General features: G+C 43.0%; 1 protein-coding gene across 2 annotated transcripts in view; it reads right to left on the reverse strand.

The window, feature by feature from the left end:
• Window positions 1-17,748, reverse strand: part of NUP210 (nucleoporin 210) — a 110,703-nt gene that overhangs the window by 58,854 nt on the left and 34,101 nt on the right. For both annotated transcript variants that reach the window (XM_075574989.1, XM_075574988.1), the window contains exons 11-18: window positions 17,482-17,619; window positions 14,078-14,233; window positions 11,390-11,588; window positions 10,643-10,788; window positions 8,149-8,370; window positions 7,771-7,944; window positions 6,692-6,884; window positions 3,277-3,383 (exon numbers count right to left, since the gene is read on the reverse strand). In XM_075574989.1, coding sequence (XP_075431104.1) covers window positions 3,277-3,383; window positions 6,692-6,884; window positions 7,771-7,944; window positions 8,149-8,370; window positions 10,643-10,788; window positions 11,390-11,588; window positions 14,078-14,233; window positions 17,482-17,619 — 1,335 coding nt within the window. The remainder of the gene's footprint in view (window positions 1-3,276; window positions 3,384-6,691; window positions 6,885-7,770; window positions 7,945-8,148; window positions 8,371-10,642; window positions 10,789-11,389; window positions 11,589-14,077; window positions 14,234-17,481; window positions 17,620-17,748) is intronic.

Below are 17,748 nucleotides of genomic sequence, written 5' to 3' on the forward strand. Positions count from 1 at the left end.
TGCGCAAAGTGGGGGGCGCTGGGGGGGGGGGGCACGCGGGAGCTTGCAAAAGTCCCGCGCTCTTCCCTGAGGTATTTAAATTAAATGCCAGGGGAACGCGTGAGGCCTCTGCAACTCACTTACCGGGGTTCTGCAGAGGTGCAAAGACGCGTTGCCATGATGCCATAGCGTTAGATGACGCACTGTGTCATGCGGAATGATGTCACACGTCTGTCTCCGTGGCGACGGGGTCACGTGACCCCTCGGCGTCATTTGACACCGCCATACAAGGTGAGGGGGGCATGAAAGCGAAGGAGAGCAAGCAGGGGGGCGCAGCTCAAAAAGTTCTACTGTCTCAACATGTGTGGGGTTGAGGACTATTGGCAGCATTTATAGGGACAATTTAAGCAAACAATCTAACACTTTTTCACTTGATGTTATGTGAGGTTGTGTGTGAAATGTATTGATTTGTTGAAGCACTTTTGATAGAAATAGATATTTTTTAACCCCACGACAGGTGGGTTGGGGCCAACACCCAGATATCGCATAGTGCCCTGTATTTAATAAAAGTCGTCCCTGGCCGAAGTGGCCGTTTTTGGCCAAAATTCCCTTTTGACATTAATGAGGAGTTTGCCCCAAAACGGCCCTATCGGATGATTCGGCGTATATATAGAATAAGTCCCTTGGGCTCTTGGGGTTTACCTATTGTTTTAAGCGTATCCATAAAATGTGTATTAATCCACATTACACTAAAGCTGGAACTTCTACATAAACTCGGGTAACAGTTGTTAGGCAAGATACAGATCAACCCCGTTATAGCGCGATCCGCTATAACATGGTGTTAGCGTGGCTTCCGTTTAAAAAAAAAAAACGTACACTAATAATAATTACAGTATGTGCGAAACACAATACACCATACAGTATTTATCTGCCAGTCTTACCACCCTTATCCATTTAGGGTTGAACACACTTACTCTGAATCCAGACAAAGGAACAAATATACCTAATCTTTAGGTCTACAATACTCCATATGCCTAAAAAGTGAACTAGGGGCAAAACATGAATAAAGGCTTTGCTGCCATGGTAATAGTGCCAGTATATCTGCATAAGAGTAAGAGGTAGAGCAGTACACTATACACGGACACAGTAGTAGTGGCCACTAGAGGAGTCAAGACTTTTTTGGTTTGTATCAGGCAACAGACCGACATTGTAGCAAAACCTAGTCAATGACCACGACCCCACACAGGAGATCGAATTGTATTCTTTCTCTAGTTCATTCACTCACTGTAGCCCTTTAGTAGTGCTACAAATCAATAAAAATCAATAAAAACAAAGCTGCATTCAGATCAAAGGTCTCCACAGCAGAACGAGAGGAATCTTCTAACTAGAGTTTGGGAAGCATGACACGTGACTTCAGACAAAACACAAACCCACTGAGATCGGGCAGCAAAATAGAACAGAAGAATATAATGGAATATGACAGAAGCTGAAGATCTCCTACCCCTCTTCTTTATGGGATCGTGCTGCGTGCTGTCGGCTGTGCCGAGAGTGCTCTGTGTGCCGAGAGTGCTCTGTGTGCTGAGAGTGCTCTGTGTGCCGAGAGTGCTCTGTGTGCTGTTCGTGCTGAGTGCTCTGTGTGCCGAGAGTGCCGTGTATGCTGTTCGTGCTGAGTGCTCTGTGTGCTGAGAGTGCTCTGTGTGCTGAGAGTGCTCTGTGTGCCGAGAGTGCCGTGTAGGCTGTTCGTGCTGAGAGTGCTCTGTGTGCCGAGAGTGCCGTGTATGCTGTTCGTGCTGAGTGCTCTGTGTGCCGAGAGTGCTCTGTGTGCCGAGAGTGCCATGTATGCTGTTCGTGCTGAGTGCTCTGTGTGCCGAGAGTGCCATGTATGCTGTTCGTGCTGAGTGCTCTGTGTGCCGAGAGTGCCATGTATGCTGTTCGTGCTGAGTGCTCTGTGTGCCGAGAGTGCCATGTATGCTGTTCGTGCTGAGTGCTCTGTGTGCTGAGAGTGCTCTGTGTGCCGAGAGTGCCGTGTATGCTGTTCGTGCTGAGTGCTCTGTGTGCCGAGAGTGCCATGTATGCTGTTCGTGCTGAGTGCTCTGTGTGCTGAGAGTGCTCTGTGTGCCGAGAGTGCCGTGTATGCTGTTCGTGCTGAGTGCTCTGTGTGCCGAGAGTGCCATGTATGCTGTTCGTGCTGAGTGCTCTGTGTGCTGAGAGTGCTCTGTGTGCCGAGAGTGCCATGTATGCTGTTCGTGCTGAGTGCTCTGTGTGCTGAGAGTGCTCTGTGTGCCGAGAGTGCCGTGTATGCTGTTCGTGCTGAGTGCTCTGTGTGCTGAGAGTGCTCTGTGTGCTGAGAGTGCTCTGTGGGTTGCCTGTTCCGCCTGCTCCTCCGCGGTTCCGGCGTCAAATGACCCCGCGTGGTCGTGTGACGTCACGTCGGCATGGCAACGTGACGTCATGTGACCCCACGGGGTCATTTGACTCCGGTTACCATGGAGACGCACTAAATGTGGAACGAGGGAAGAGAAGCACTTTGAGCACGACTTGTCACAAGCAGTGACATCAAATAAAAAGGCCCCTATTGCAAAGGTTCTCAAACATCTCCTCAGGGACCTGAGTCAGGCTAGGTTTCTGGGGCTGTCAATATTAAGTTCATATACCAAATCAGGAGCATTCACCTTTGTGCTGTCACTGACACACACTGACACACACACACTGACACACACACACACTGACACACACACACTGACACACACACCTCGCTCCCTCTTCGTACCTACGCGGGGGGGGGGGGGAGGAGAGAAGGGAGCTGGTTCCTGCCCGGCTTCTCCTGACTGAGATCCTCCCCCCGCTTTCCCCCCCCCCCCCCCACCCGCAGACTCAGCTTCTCACAGACATATCAGCTGCTGCGTGTAGTGCTATGGGGGGGGAGGGTGGGGGGGGGGGAGGCTGCCGCTGTGACGCCGGGCTCCGGGAGACATGGGAGAGTTATCCCAGTTCTCCCCCTCCATTTTTTTATATTGCGATCCCAGTTATAACGCGGTCTCATTCTGTGGCCCCCAAGCACCACGTTATAATGGGGTTCAGCTGTATTATTTATTCATAAAATATGTTACCAGGAAGTAATACATTGAGTTACATCTCTCTTTCAAGTATGTCCTGGGAACAGAGTTATGATGACAAATACATGGTTACAAATACATTAAGCTTAACATTACAATGTTTAGTTAATACCAATAATTACATTGAAAAAAATTGTGCAAAATTGAAAAATCTGGAAAAGCTTTATTTTGTTAAACATACCGGAATTCTCACTTTGGCCGCATTTAAATGGGTTTCTTGGTATCCATTTGTTCTAGCAGAAATTATTGTTGTCCCTGACACTTGATGAACATAAACTGTATGCAAACCTAATAAAAAAAAGATTTTTTTATTATTATTATTTTTTTTAAAAGAGTTTTCAATTAGAAGAAATTACCAATACCATGAAGCACAAAACAAACAAAATGTGTAGGAAAACAACAAGGGAAATATGTGCACATGAAAATAGCATTCAAAGTACCAATATAAAAGTTATTTATGAATAGTAATCTTTAAGATCGTACGTTGCTTTGTGTCACAGATATAAACTAAGAACTCACCTGTAGGATCTACATTCTAACAGCAAAAAGTTTGGGGGTCACAGAGCAGGAATGCAGGGTTCTTCACTTTAGGAAATATTTATGTCCTGGCATGTTTCGGAAATGGTAACTGGAAATGCCATTGATATAGGTGTGTCCCTAATTAACCCGGGTAATAGGGTTGGCTCTGGTTTTACACTTTTGGAAGGACTTATACTTTGCAGTTCACTATCTCCTAACCGTAAGGGGTCGGAGGGCTCCAAAGGGTCAGGCCGCACCAGTCCCAGTAAACTCAAAAAAGAAAAACATTTCTATCATTTAAGGCAGCGGTGCGCAATCTATGGGGCGCGACCCCCAGGGGGGGCGCGAGACTGCCGACGGGGGGCGCGGGGTTTACAGAGGCCCCGCGCGCTTCCCGAAGGCACTTAAATTAAGTGCCGGGGGAGCTGCAGGGCCTCTGTAAACCATACTTACCCGTGGCTCCGGCGGCTTCCTCCCGGCGTCGCCATGGCAACGCGGCGTCAAAATGACGCTGCGAGGTCATGTGACGTCACGTTGCTATGGCAACGTGACGTCATTACGCCGGTGCGAGGGTAAGTTGGGGTTGGGGGGGGGGCGCGGGAGTGAGGGGACAGCCGGCAGGGGGGCGCAGGGAAAAAAGTTTGCGCCCCCCTGATTTAAGGGATGGAAAATGTGAACAAATGAGTTGGAAATGAAATGATAATTTACATCACAAAGTGTTATAGTTACAGACTTAAATTAAATACACAATACACTGCATTTAATTTATGAGGAGAGACTAGCTAAATTAGATTTGTTTACATTAGAAAAGAGGCATCTTAGAGGGGATATGATAACTATATACAAATATATTGGGGGAGCTTTCAAAAGAACTATTCATCCCACGGGCAGTACTAAGGACACAGGGTCATCCCTTAAGGTTGGAGGAAAGGAGATTTCACCAGCAACAAAGGAAAGGGTTCTTTACAGTAAGGGCAGTTACAGTGTGGGATTCATTACCCATGGAGACTGTGATGGCAGATACAATAGATTTGTTCAAAAAAAGGTTGGACATCTTTTTAGAAAGGAAAGGTATACAGGGATATACCTAATAAGTATACATGGGAAGAATGTTGATCCAGGGAGTAATCGGATTGCCAATATTTGGAGTCGGGAAGGAATGTATTTTTCCCTTATGAGAGATCATTGGATGATATGTCACTGGGGTTTTTTGTTTGCCTTCCTCTGGATCAATAAGTAAGTATAGATATAGAATAAAGTATCTGTCGTCTAAATTTAGCATAGGTTGAACTTGATGGACGCATGTCTTTTTTAAACCTCATCTACTATGTAACCATGTATGGTTTGAGGTAGTGAAAATGAGCAAGTAAGGCTCAGGTTATTCTCTTCGAATTAAAGTATGTGTCTGGGTATTTTTTGTGAACATATACTTTGTTAAACAATGCTAAGCAATGTTGCCAAAACTGAAGGAGAGTTATGTTGTTTTGATAAAACTCAGACAATATCTATAAGTTGGCACACAACAGCGTAATAGACTGCAAACCAGGCATGCTCATATACAGCTCAACCCCGTTATAGCGCGATCCGTTTCAACGCAAATCCTCTTATAACGCGATGCGAGCGTGGCTAACAGTAATATGCTGCACCATGATGCAGATCTCCTACCATGTCGCTTTCTTGCCTCTCCTGCGCCCTGCTGGGGTGACCTGGGCTTGTCATGTGGCAGGGAGCTGGCTGCCTGCACCCCCCCCCCCTCTGCTCCAGCGTCATTTGACGCCGGTTACCATGGCGACGCATCGCTCTGCCGCTCTTTGTTCAGGGGGAGCACAGACACACACACAGAGACATACTGTCTCTTTAAGGGAGCCGGCTCTGATTTTCCTCTCTCTCCCTGTCAGCCGGAAGCTGAAGGCAGAAGCAGGGAGAGGAGAGAGCCGGCAGCTGATGCAGGGTCAGTCCTGCGTGGGGGTGCTGCTGCGCCGCCGGGTCTGTGACAGCTGGGAGAGTTATCCCTGCTCTCCCCGTCCGGCTGCCACGGAACCTCTGAGGGGTGCAATGCTAGCAAAACAATTTGTTTCAACGCGATCCGCATATAACGCGTTCAGATTCTTTGGACCCCACGCACCGCGTTATAACGGGGTTTATTTTTTACAACAAAATTTACAAGGTGGCTATTAAAACCATGCTGGAAAACAATATAAAAGATGAACTGTCACTAAATAAACCTTTATACACCAGGTTTATTGGCCTCAGTATGCGTTGAAGCTCGCCCCCTAGCACGACGCCCCCTAGCACGACGCCCCCTAGCACGACGCTCCCTAGCACGACGCTCCCTAGCACGACGAAGCCGCTTCACAGAATACTGAATAAGGGTCCAAGAAGGACCCTGTGTATAAGAAATCCACACAGCCCCACACACAGCCCCACCACACAGCCCCACACACAGCCCCACACACAGCCCCACACACAGCCCCACACACAGCCCACCACACAGCCCACCACACAGCCCACCACACAGCCCACCACACAGCCCACCACACAGCCCACCACACAGCCCACCACACAGCCCACCACACAGCCCCACACACAGCCCCACACACAGCCATAAGCTCAGAGTTAACTTTGGGAGAAAATCTTCCTTTTACCATGTATATCTGATAAGACAGTTTCCTAAAACGTCATCACATTTGATACTTTATAAACTGTATAATCTGGCGCTGATATTATCCACAGTACTCGCTACGGATTTTGATTTAAATGGCATGTTATTGATCATAATTAGCTGTGCATTATAGGCACTATAACACTTTGTTATTAACATTAATGGTTATAGTAAATGTGTCCGAAAGTCTGTACACTGTGCTTTTTTAGGTTCTCTGTATAGAGCCACAATTGTTACATTATTCAGTCAACATGAATTGCCAGTCCCCGACCTCTACTGATGTTACGTCTTTTTATTGGCTGCCAGATTGAGCCCTGACCCGCAGTGAGCAGATGCTTTAAGCTCGATCGTATTCAAACGCGTGCTAAACAAACCAACTTCTTTACTTTTGAGAAAAAGTAGAATAAACAGATACCATGCAGTTTCTTCTGACCACTCCCATCTTCCTTTTGGATAAGTTCCATTGGCTTTGTGGAATCAAAATAAGCTACGCCCACTTTGGATGAATCCCAATTAATATTGAGAGAGCTGAAATTATCAAATTTTCGGCCTTGTTGGTCATACGCAGTCAACCCCAATAACTGATTACGATAATTAGAAACAGGAACCTGAAATAAAAAAAATAATAAAAAATTAATTACATCTTTCTTTATTTTTTTTCAAATACATTTACATTCTTTAAATACTTAAATGTGCATTCTACATTGTTGGCAGAAAACAAAATGTGTTCTTACATCTTCAACAAAGTTCTTCATTGCACTATTTCCCCCTCGTTAATGGTTTTCGATACACACATAAAAAATGTAAATCCATAGAATGCACACATTTTAATATTCAGCTAATAAACCAGCTACAGATATGTTTAAGTATGCATTTTGTATGAACACTAACCCTTTAAGAGTGAGCAAACATATTTTACATTGTTTATAATATATTACAGCAGCATTTTAAGATGATAAAAATGAGAGCAGTTAAGCTTTATAATAAAATCGAAATAAAAAATTTCCATTCTTCTCATTGGTGCTTTAAACTTGATTGACTAAACTTTAAATTAAGTGATTCAAAATCTGTCTGTAAATCTCACTAAATATTTCCCATCTATGAAGATCAGAGCTTTACATTTATCTGATAATAGCACGGGTTCGCCATGGGGCCCCTTGGTTCCAATTACGTAAAAAATAGTTATGATTTTGCCTGGATTGTTGCTTTAAATGGTTCCAAGTACACATTTGCTAATATTTTTAGTAAGTAAGTAGAACGCTTTGAAAAATGAAAGACCATATATACTAAGCAGTCTTCTGCCATAACACACTTTCTAGTGCTGGATCGTGTCTTATTGCTGCTTAGTAAATAATGCTGATAAGAATACGGATTAAAGCTTAAATACAGAATAAAGGCCACTTTAAACATCATGGCGTAGAACAAGTTCCGAATTCACCCCACATCATTTTGTTTCATGTTCAAACATACTGTTTATTTAGAATATAAACATACCACTGGCTTGTTTTGTTGCATTAGAGGACATATAAGATCCAAGTGAGAATGTTCGTATACCGGGGTCAACGTAAAGCGTGACGGAGGAGAACAGATCAGCCTCACGGCCGCGGGCTCCACGGCTGGAAACGGGTTGGTTTCTGTTGGGTGGTTTCCAACTGTTAAATAAATAACCTACAAAAAATATAAAAGGAACAAAATATACATTTTAAGACTGCAGATTTGATGAGCGATTAATAGAAGAAGTGCATGCAGAGAATTTGCCTAACACTGGCCCAGGTATATTTTGCATGTTAAATCCTGCTGAATGTGCTTTATACATAATTGTGAGTGAAGTGGAACTGCCCCACAAGCAGCAATAATTTATGTCAGACTTACTTGTTCACCAAGATCTCTGCAGCCAGTTCTAACCCAATGTTGGATATGATTACGGGATAGAGGCGAATCTGGCAGAGATAGGCTGGCGCTTTCTTTATCTTCCAATGATAAATTCCTGAAGAACTTTAGAGGTTCAAGCACCCACGGTTTAGGGCCTCCTTCAAACAACATGTCTTTAGAAGAGCCCAAAGTAACCAAAGCAACAGAGGAGGGATCAATTGTCTACAATTTGAAATAGAAAAATAGAATAATTTAAATACAGTGATATATATATATTATATATTTAAAGAAAAGAAATAAATCGGCATAACAGTTCTCACCTGAAGTGAATACATGTGTATTGTAAAGTGTGGAACTAATATAATACAGTGTTAATGTAACAAGTGACAAAATGAAAATAAATATGACATATGTGAATACAAATGAAAATGGAAGTGATTAAATTTAACGCATAACATGCAAATGTCTACAATAAACAAATAAACACATTTCCTATTTACATGTCCAATTCGTCCATAGGGTGTAAAAGAAATCAACTTGTAGGATATGTAAATCAGTGGAGACGCTGCCGCGTCAGGTGGAAACAGTAGGGAATCTACCCTTGAAGTCGCAACCCTTGAAGAAGTCGGCGCAACAGCTGACGAAACGCGTAGGTTACGTCGCTGTGTCCAAACAGCTGATTGTGGGAGGAGGGCTGAGCAGAGAGTGAGGAGTGGAGAGCAGTATTCAAGTTCATACCGGAGAAACAAAGAGGAAGGCTGCTGTATATGTGTGTGTGGCTGAGTCTGGCATCTAGTAGCTACACCAGAGATCACACTACTTGGTGTTTAACCTCCCAGACTGAGGAATTTTGGCTATCGTGAGGGGGTTTTACAGGAGGTAGGACAGCGTCTCCAGTGTTACCCGGATCAGCATCACGTGTTCATCTCTCGCGTGGCATCGCTGGCGTAGCTGATTGAGGGACGCGGAGACCCCTTGGGGTTCATCGCGGATACACTACCTGGTGAGACCATTCCCTTACCCCCATCTGCCTTTATCTGTTACATCCGGAATCCATTTAACAGGATACTACTATTGGCCTGATACTGCAACTTTGTTTACCCACACTGATCTACCTCAAGGTTATCCTATACTCCCCTTTTGTTGCTACATGTATTGCTACGCATTTAAGTGATATATCACCTACAGCAATTACCACTCCTTCACAAAAGATCTATTGGACATTTTTTGGATATATATTTTTTCCTCCATTCATTCATCCTTTGTTGTTTTTATTCACTGTCATTCATTGCATACATTGGGTTTGTTTTTATCTGTTTGTCCAGCAATCAAGCTTTTCTTGCCTTAAATAAATTATCCTGATTTTTTACAGCTATACAGGATTGCGCTTTTTTCTTTTTCCAAATTATCTAGGATAGGCATATCCTTATTAGAGCTGCATCCTATTAGCCTATTTCTCCTTGATCAATACCTGATAATAAATTCACTGTAATATACATATTATTCATTCACTTTTATTCATTTCACCCTTGTGCTAGTCCTAGCGCTGATTTGTATGGACAACGAAACTTTCACTGTACATTCTGCTGCAGATTTGTAGGTCAACGCAACTATTTTGAGCTTCCAATGTGATTCACCTCCCAAATTATGGACATTCTAAGTTTTCCTCGGCTGTCCAGCAAATCTGTTAGAGCATGAGCAGGGGGCGTGGCTACTAAGGGAGGGGCGTGTCCTTGCCTGGATCAGGGCTGTGTGTGTGTGTGTGTGTGTGTGTCTCTCTCTGTGTGTGCGTGTGATGTCAGATGTGCAGGGGAGATGTGGCAGCGAGGGGTGGGGAGGGGGGAGATGTGCCAGCTAGCGGGGGGAGATGTACCAGCGGGGCGGGCGATGACGACATGTGCCGGCAGCGGGGGGAGATGTACCAACAGGGGGGGGGGGGGCGGCGAGATGTGCCGGCAGCATGGGGACATGCCACAGCAGCGCGGTGAATGTGCTGCCAGCAGGGGGGATGGGGCCTCTGGCCTATCCAACTTACAGCACCGAGCGGCCAGGCCCCGCAGCCACGGGACAGTCGTCCTAGCTCTCCCATCCCCTATAAGATCTAATAGGCTGATATTTCACAGGTTTTTTGTTTGCCTTCCTATATAGGATATGTACTGTATCTCACTGAATAGAATACATTTAATACAGGTTACATGCAATGGAAATGTCTTTTTTCAACTTCATCTACTTTACATTGCAGTCAGAATACATGTTAAAAAAAACAAAACAAAAAAACTTGCTTAATTATAGATCTGGAGAAATATTATGGAATTGAAGCAATTTGATCAAAGATCAACAAGGACCAATATCAATCATTCAGCAACACAGTTTAATGACCACAGACCTTTAATTATAGCAAGAAGCTTTGTATTATAGGTACAATAGCTTAATGGTTTCCTGTACGTCAAACAGTTGTGTATACAGTGTACATTGTTTTGACTTGTGCACTTACCCTTAGAGGCAGGTATGCAGCAACAATGATTGTAGCATTAAGATGGATATGCCCATGAGTGTAGCTCACAAATAGTGTTGTGTATCCTTGAGATTCGGCTTGTACTGTAACGCCACTACAATAATCAGAGCCAGGCGGGAGCCTCCCTGTATATACAGTATAAACAGTTAAACAATGCTTCGTATAAGCATATATCCCAGACATTATTCAATACTACTGAAATAACATTTATTACTGTAAATAAAATGACAAACAGAGGCCACAGGAAAAAAACAGAAGTGATGAGAACCAGTTTTCCTACCAGAAGGAACATGTGATACAGAAAGGGATTGCTGTGTTAAATATGGGTATCAAATTAAATTGCACGTAGCAATATTGGGCTGAACCCGAGATTTTGTGCTGTGTAGCTTCATTCCCGTTATTATAATTTAGTTAACTCCTTTACAGCAAGAGGAGAAAGCAACACATTGCTTTAAATGCAAATATAATCCCATAAGTAGCTTTCAACTGAAGTAACACCTTACATATATATTATATATTGATTATGTTTCCCAGATAAGCAAACATATTAAAATGATTATATATGCAAAGTGCTGTGTTGGAGTGCTTCCATTTTACCAAAACTCCCATATATAAGTTGCCAAGAGAGAGAGCATCCTTAAAATACGGCTTTTTAGAAACATACCAACTTCTTACTCCTGTTGGCTTCACATTCATACAGAGATACACGAGTGTTATTAAACCCACCTTGCAATATTGTAAATATGCCAGGAGTTTCCATTTTAACAGCCAAATCAAAATGTGAGCAGTCACTCAGTGTGACAACTTCATTGTTATCTCCGTTTAGAAGACCAAATATTCTCAGTGGGAGCTCCAGTTTGTTACCAACACGCGCTTCCACTGGACAGGGGATGAATTCCATGCCATTGGGTTCTATGACAAAGACCTGAAAAACATGGCGAAAAGCTGAAATTGCACAACTGATATAATATAAATGTCACGGTCCTTAAATGATATTGTTAGACTTAGATTTGTTCCACTAAAAGCCACAATCTCTGCATTTTGGCCACTCAGGATTTTCCCACAAGATGGGAACCCAGAGAGACCCACTACTGTAGTGAGGTTACCAGCATTAGCTCCTGGCTTCTCTCAGGGGTTTAAAAGCTGTCCAATAGGAAGCTGCGGCTTGCTATTAGCTTGTGATATCCGCAAGATTTATACAGCAATTTGATTACTCAGAGACGGACAGAGAGACGGACAGAGAGACCAGTAACTTCACCTGGAACAAAAGACAGGGTCCACAGAGCTAAAACTTTACACAGTATAGCTCCAGGGACCCCCCTATTCCGTACTGGCAAAATAAGGGGGATCAAATTCATTTAAAAAAAATCAGCAAACGGGTTACTTCTATAATGCCCTAGTACAATTCCCACAAATATATTGCTGGTTAGAGTGCAGGAACTGCAAATCTAGTAAACAGCTCTTCCATTACAGACATCCGGCCCATGTGATCGATACGCAACCAATGACACGGCTTCATATATGGACATCCGTTCCATGTGATCGATACGCAACCAATGACACGGCTTCATATATGGACATCCGTTCCATGTGATCGATACGCAACCAATGACACGGCTTCCATTGCAGACATCCGTTCGTTGTGATCGATACGCAACCTATGACACGGCTTCATATATGGACATCCGTTCCATGTGATCGATACGCAACCAATGACACGGCTTCATATATGGACATCCGTTCCAAGTGATCGATACACAACCAATGACACGGCTTCATATATGGACATCCGTTCCATGTGATCGATACACAACCAATGACACGGCTTCATATATGGACATCCGTTCGTTGTGATCGATACGCAACCAATGACACGGCTTCATATATGGACATCCGGCCCATGTGATCGATACGCAACCAATGACACGGCTTCATATATGGACATCCGTTCCATGTGATCGATACACAACCAATGACACGGCTTCATATATGGACATCCGTTCCAAGTGATCGATACACAACCAATGACACGGCTTCATATATGGACATCCGTTCCATGTGATCGATATGCAACCAATGACACGGCTTCATATATGGACATCCGTTCCATGTGATCGATACGCAACCAATGACACGGCTTCCATTGCAGACATTCGTTCCATGTGATTGATACGCAAGCAATGACACGGCTTCATATTTGGACACCCCTTCCATGTGATCGATACAAAAGCAATGACACGGCTTCCATTACTGACATCCAGCCCATGTGATCGATACGCAAGCAATGACACGGCTTCCATTGCAGACATCCGTTCGTTGTGATTGATACGGAAGCAATGACACGGCTTCCATTGCAGACATCCGTTCTTTGTGATCGATACTGAAGCAATGACACGGCTTCCATTGCAGACATCCGTTCTTTGTGATCGATACGGAAGCAATGTCAGTGGCAAAAGATCTGTTGCCCTCTGGGACAATCAGCACTCAAATTATTAATATGAAAAATATGGATAGGAAATATTGCTTTCGATAAGCCAGGATCTCTCTTAACCTGAAGCTGAAACATTATAAAATCACACCAACATAATTACGCTTTCAATTAAGCGACTACTAATAGAACAAGATCTTTATTTTAGCTCAACCATTCTCAATGCTTTTTAGGCATTTCTGATACCGACATAAAGCAGTAATCCTGCACAAACAGGGTTTTTTTTTTAGTACACGATTGGATCTGGGCGGGTCTTCCGAAACTAAACCAGGTTATGTTTAGCTCCGGGGTACCCGACAGAAAAGACAGGATTTAATTTTTCTACGGCTGGAAATTTCCTGGCAAATTCAAAATTGGAAAATTACTTGCAGCCTCCCCGCAACTAACTTCATCTCTTCAGCACATTGGCAAACCCACTGAAATGCATAATGCACCAACATGCAAACCAGCAGTAACAATGTATTGGTCTAGCCAAACAGTACAGTTGGACCTCGCTTATCCGCCGGAATGTGTCCGGCAAACCGCTGTCGGATATCGGACAGTCGAATTGTGGGTCCAAGTTAATCCACGGCGGTGAGCGTCGGATAAGCGGTTCCGACGTCAGATAATGCGTCCAGCAGACGGATACCGATTAACCAACAGTACAAGAAAAGGTATCAACTATCAAGTTAACTTAGACACATGGGCTGTTAGTATACACATCGTTTCTGAAGGGCCTTTGTTTTTTTAATGAGACAATTACTTGTGCTTAATCAGCTTTAACGACTCTGTGGCTCTATAAAAATAAATATTTATATGTCTTTTCTTTTACAAGCCAGGTAAATATTGCAGATATCATATGAATTATTTTCAGATGTCGCTAAACTTAAGAGAAATGGTACAAAGCGCTCACAGAATCAGAGGTTTTTCACTACAAATTAGCTTACCTTCATTTCCCCAAAGTGAAGGAAATTCTGGACATCACACGCCCGTATGACACTGACACCAATGTCATCTCCAGTGGTCATAAGCCCTTTAACAGTCACTGTTGCTACAGCATTGTTTGAAGATGACCAGGTGAAATTCCCACTGCCACCATTTACCTAGAAAATTAAACACGAAAACAGCTTTGTTCAGGCATAACATTTACTTCAATAATAAGTAAATGAATGTTTCACTAAATGGTTTTACCGTGTTTTTAATTAAATATTTCTTAAACTATACACAGTAGATACAGGTGGTTGGAAGGGAGCCAAAGTCGCAGGAACATCCAAAAAATAAAAGGAAATATAATAGTGCAATATGTTGTGATAAAACGAATTCTGAGTTATCTTGGCTCTATAGAGTGTCTACTTACAATAAGTAGGTATATATAAAGCGTTTTGCAAATTAGGATGGTGTGTAGCAGGCTGTAAAGACAGGATCCTCGCGAGTTTGAGGTGAAGGAGATCTCACTCAGGTACACATGCCACAGGAAAAAAATACAGAAAAGACCATAGTACAGATCGGACAAGAACAGTTTGTATTAAAAGCAGGATAAAAGTTTGTACTTACAATAAGTACATAAACACTGTACACGTAGCGTTTACTTTAGAGGTGAAACCGGCGTCTGTGTGGATAGTCTCTAGCTGCTGCAACTCCCAGTCCTCCTCGTCGGATCGCGATGACTGGCGTCTGACGTCACTTCCGGCGCAAGGGTGACGGCTTCCGATCCGGAACACAGAGGTTAGCAGACAGCAGGGGAACCGCAGACTAGGCACCTTCTCCTTCTGGGCAGCTGTGCAGGCTGCAGGAATAGGCTCAACGCGTTTCGCTGTGTTACACCACAGCTTCCTCAGGAGCAAGTCTTGCAGCAGCTAGAGACTATCCACACAGACGCCGGTTTCACCTCTAAAGTAAACGCTACGTGTACAGTGTTTATGTACTTATTGTAAGTACAAACTTTTATCCTGCTTTTAATACAAACTGTTCTTGTCCGATCTGTACTATGGTCTTTTCTGTATTTTTTTCCTGTGGCATGTGTACCTGAGTGAGATCTCCTTCACCTCAAACTCGCGAGGATCCTGTCTTTACAGCCTGCTACACACCATCCTAATTTGCAAAACGCTTTATATATACCTACTTATTGTAAGTAGACACTCTATAGAGCCAAGATAACTCAGAATTCGTTTTATCACAACATATTGCACTATTATATTTCCTTTTATTTTTTGGATGTTCCTGCGACTTTGGCTCCCTTCCAACCACCTGTATCTACTCCATTTGAGGGGGATCTGTACATATCCCCCACAGGAAGGTTGAGAAATCGTTTCAGTTACTTATATATATATTTTTTCCTGTGTGAATCTATCACTATATCACTGCACTTTTATTTAGCGCCTATCTAAATCATTCTGGTTTCTTAAACTATACACACACAGACACACAGAGACACACAGAGACACACAGAGACACACAGAGACACACAGAGACACACACAGACACACACAGACACACAGACACACACAGACACACAGAGACACACAGAGACACACACAGACACACGCACACACACACACACACACACACACACACACACACACACACACACACACACACACACACACACAGAGACACACAGAGACACACACACACACACACACACACACACACACACACACACACACACACGGCTGTAGCCTTATTTATCTTTTTATCTGAGCCACAGGGCTCTGGGGATGAGGATGTCGCTCCTTTCTATTGGCCTGCATGAAGCGGGACCTTTAAACCACCATATTGCGCGCCCCGCCGGGGCTGCTACAAGCATCACCTACATACGTATTTCGAGAAGCAGGTCCCGATTCCCACCGAATACAAAAAATAAAACCTGGTCAGAAATACACCTTTAAAATGAAAAAAAAAAAAATCTTACAAGGATGAGTTTCTCAAATTTTGCTCAGATCCGAAAAATTCAGCCTGAAGTTCAACCCGAACGTCGAAGTTTATACAAGCAGGAGTGTACAGTATATAGAAAAACATAACACAAACCATAAGAGTGCAGCAAGGACAAAGCACAGTAAGGTAAGTAAATTAAAAGGGTGTCTTGTAATCCACTTCCCAAAAGAGAGCGAGAACCAGCACTCTAAAAAGGACTTTTCAAAGGTTCATGAGAAATTTATTGTGAGATCAACATTTCGGTCCTAATTTGGACCTTTGTCAAGAGGTACAAATTGGGACCGAAATGTTGATCCAACATTATATATATTTTTTATTTATGTATGGATGGAGGTGAAACTTGGCGCCTAAATTTGAAGGTAATTGAGAAGCTTCAGACAACTTAAAGAAGTATGTAGAGATGTATGCTGGGTATTACCCGAAGAGACTTCTGAAAATTGCAGCATATTGCTGAATTCAGTGTTATCAAGGACTCAAGAATATTCACAGCCTTGGAGTGATGGATTTGTGAAATTGCTTTACAGTAGAAAGTAGTAAAGGCTCAGAGTAAAGAAACTCAAAACCGCTCAAGAAAAAACAGCTATATAATTATTATTAAATTCAAAGAATCAAAGTACAGGCATACCCCGGTTTAAGGACACTCACTTTAAGTACACTTGCGAGTAAGTACATATCGCAGAATAGGCAAACGGCAGCTCACGCATGCGCCTTTCAGCACGTCCCGAACAGAAATACCGGCTCCCTACCTGTACCGAAGCTGTGCGCAAGCGGGGAGACTATAGAGCCTGTTACAAATGCGTTATTTACATCAGTTATGCACGTATATAACGATTGCAGTACAGTACATGCATCGATAAGTGGGGAAAAGGTAGTGCTTCACTTTAAGTACATTTTCACTTTACATACATGCTCCGGTCCCATTGCGTACATTAATGCGGGGTATGCCTGTACGTTTGAAGTAACCCACTATTCATTTTTAGGATCATTGTTTCCCTGATTAAGATATTGGAGTTTTGGCAAAGTCTGCAATTTTTAGTGATTTTCCTAAAGACAAACTCGCCAATTCTACAAAACGCATGCAAAAGCTTTGTCCATCGCTGGAGAAAAGTATTGATGGTAAAACTACACATATCAGCTGTCTAATTAATGGGGGTCTGTATTTCACATTCAATTTACTACTTCCATATGGTAAATAATTGCATATCTAGACCCAAGATAGATATTTGAAGGAATATAGAGAAATTTAAACTTTTTAGATGATTATACACAACATATGGACTTGTGACAACAGATTTGGCGCAATAAATATTAAATCTATCTCGTCATCATACACAATAACAAGTCCCCAATCATATACACCAAAGCCATATGCTTTCCAGACAGGTACTGTAATAATGTGTGCATATTCCTAAAATACCTTTATTGTATATTGGTAAGCTCCGGGTTTTGGCTGCCACGGAAACGTCAAAATTGCCGGTGAGAGTTTTATGGGTGTATAAATTTCCACTTCTTGCTGGTTTCTCACTGGATTTGCTAGTACATGAACACCTCCATCCTACAAAAAAAACATCATAACAGTATCTAGTACTCCAGTCATGTGAAGTGGGAAATCATTTCTGTTGCCATGATGTGAGAATTCGATTTTTCAGAAATTTGATTTTTACGTGTATGTTATAACATATAG

This window comes from Ascaphus truei, chromosome 17 (genome assembly GCF_040206685.1).
Source record: "Ascaphus truei isolate aAscTru1 chromosome 17, aAscTru1.hap1, whole genome shotgun sequence".
NCBI classification, from domain to species: Eukaryota; Metazoa; Chordata; class Amphibia; order Anura; family Ascaphidae; genus Ascaphus; species Ascaphus truei.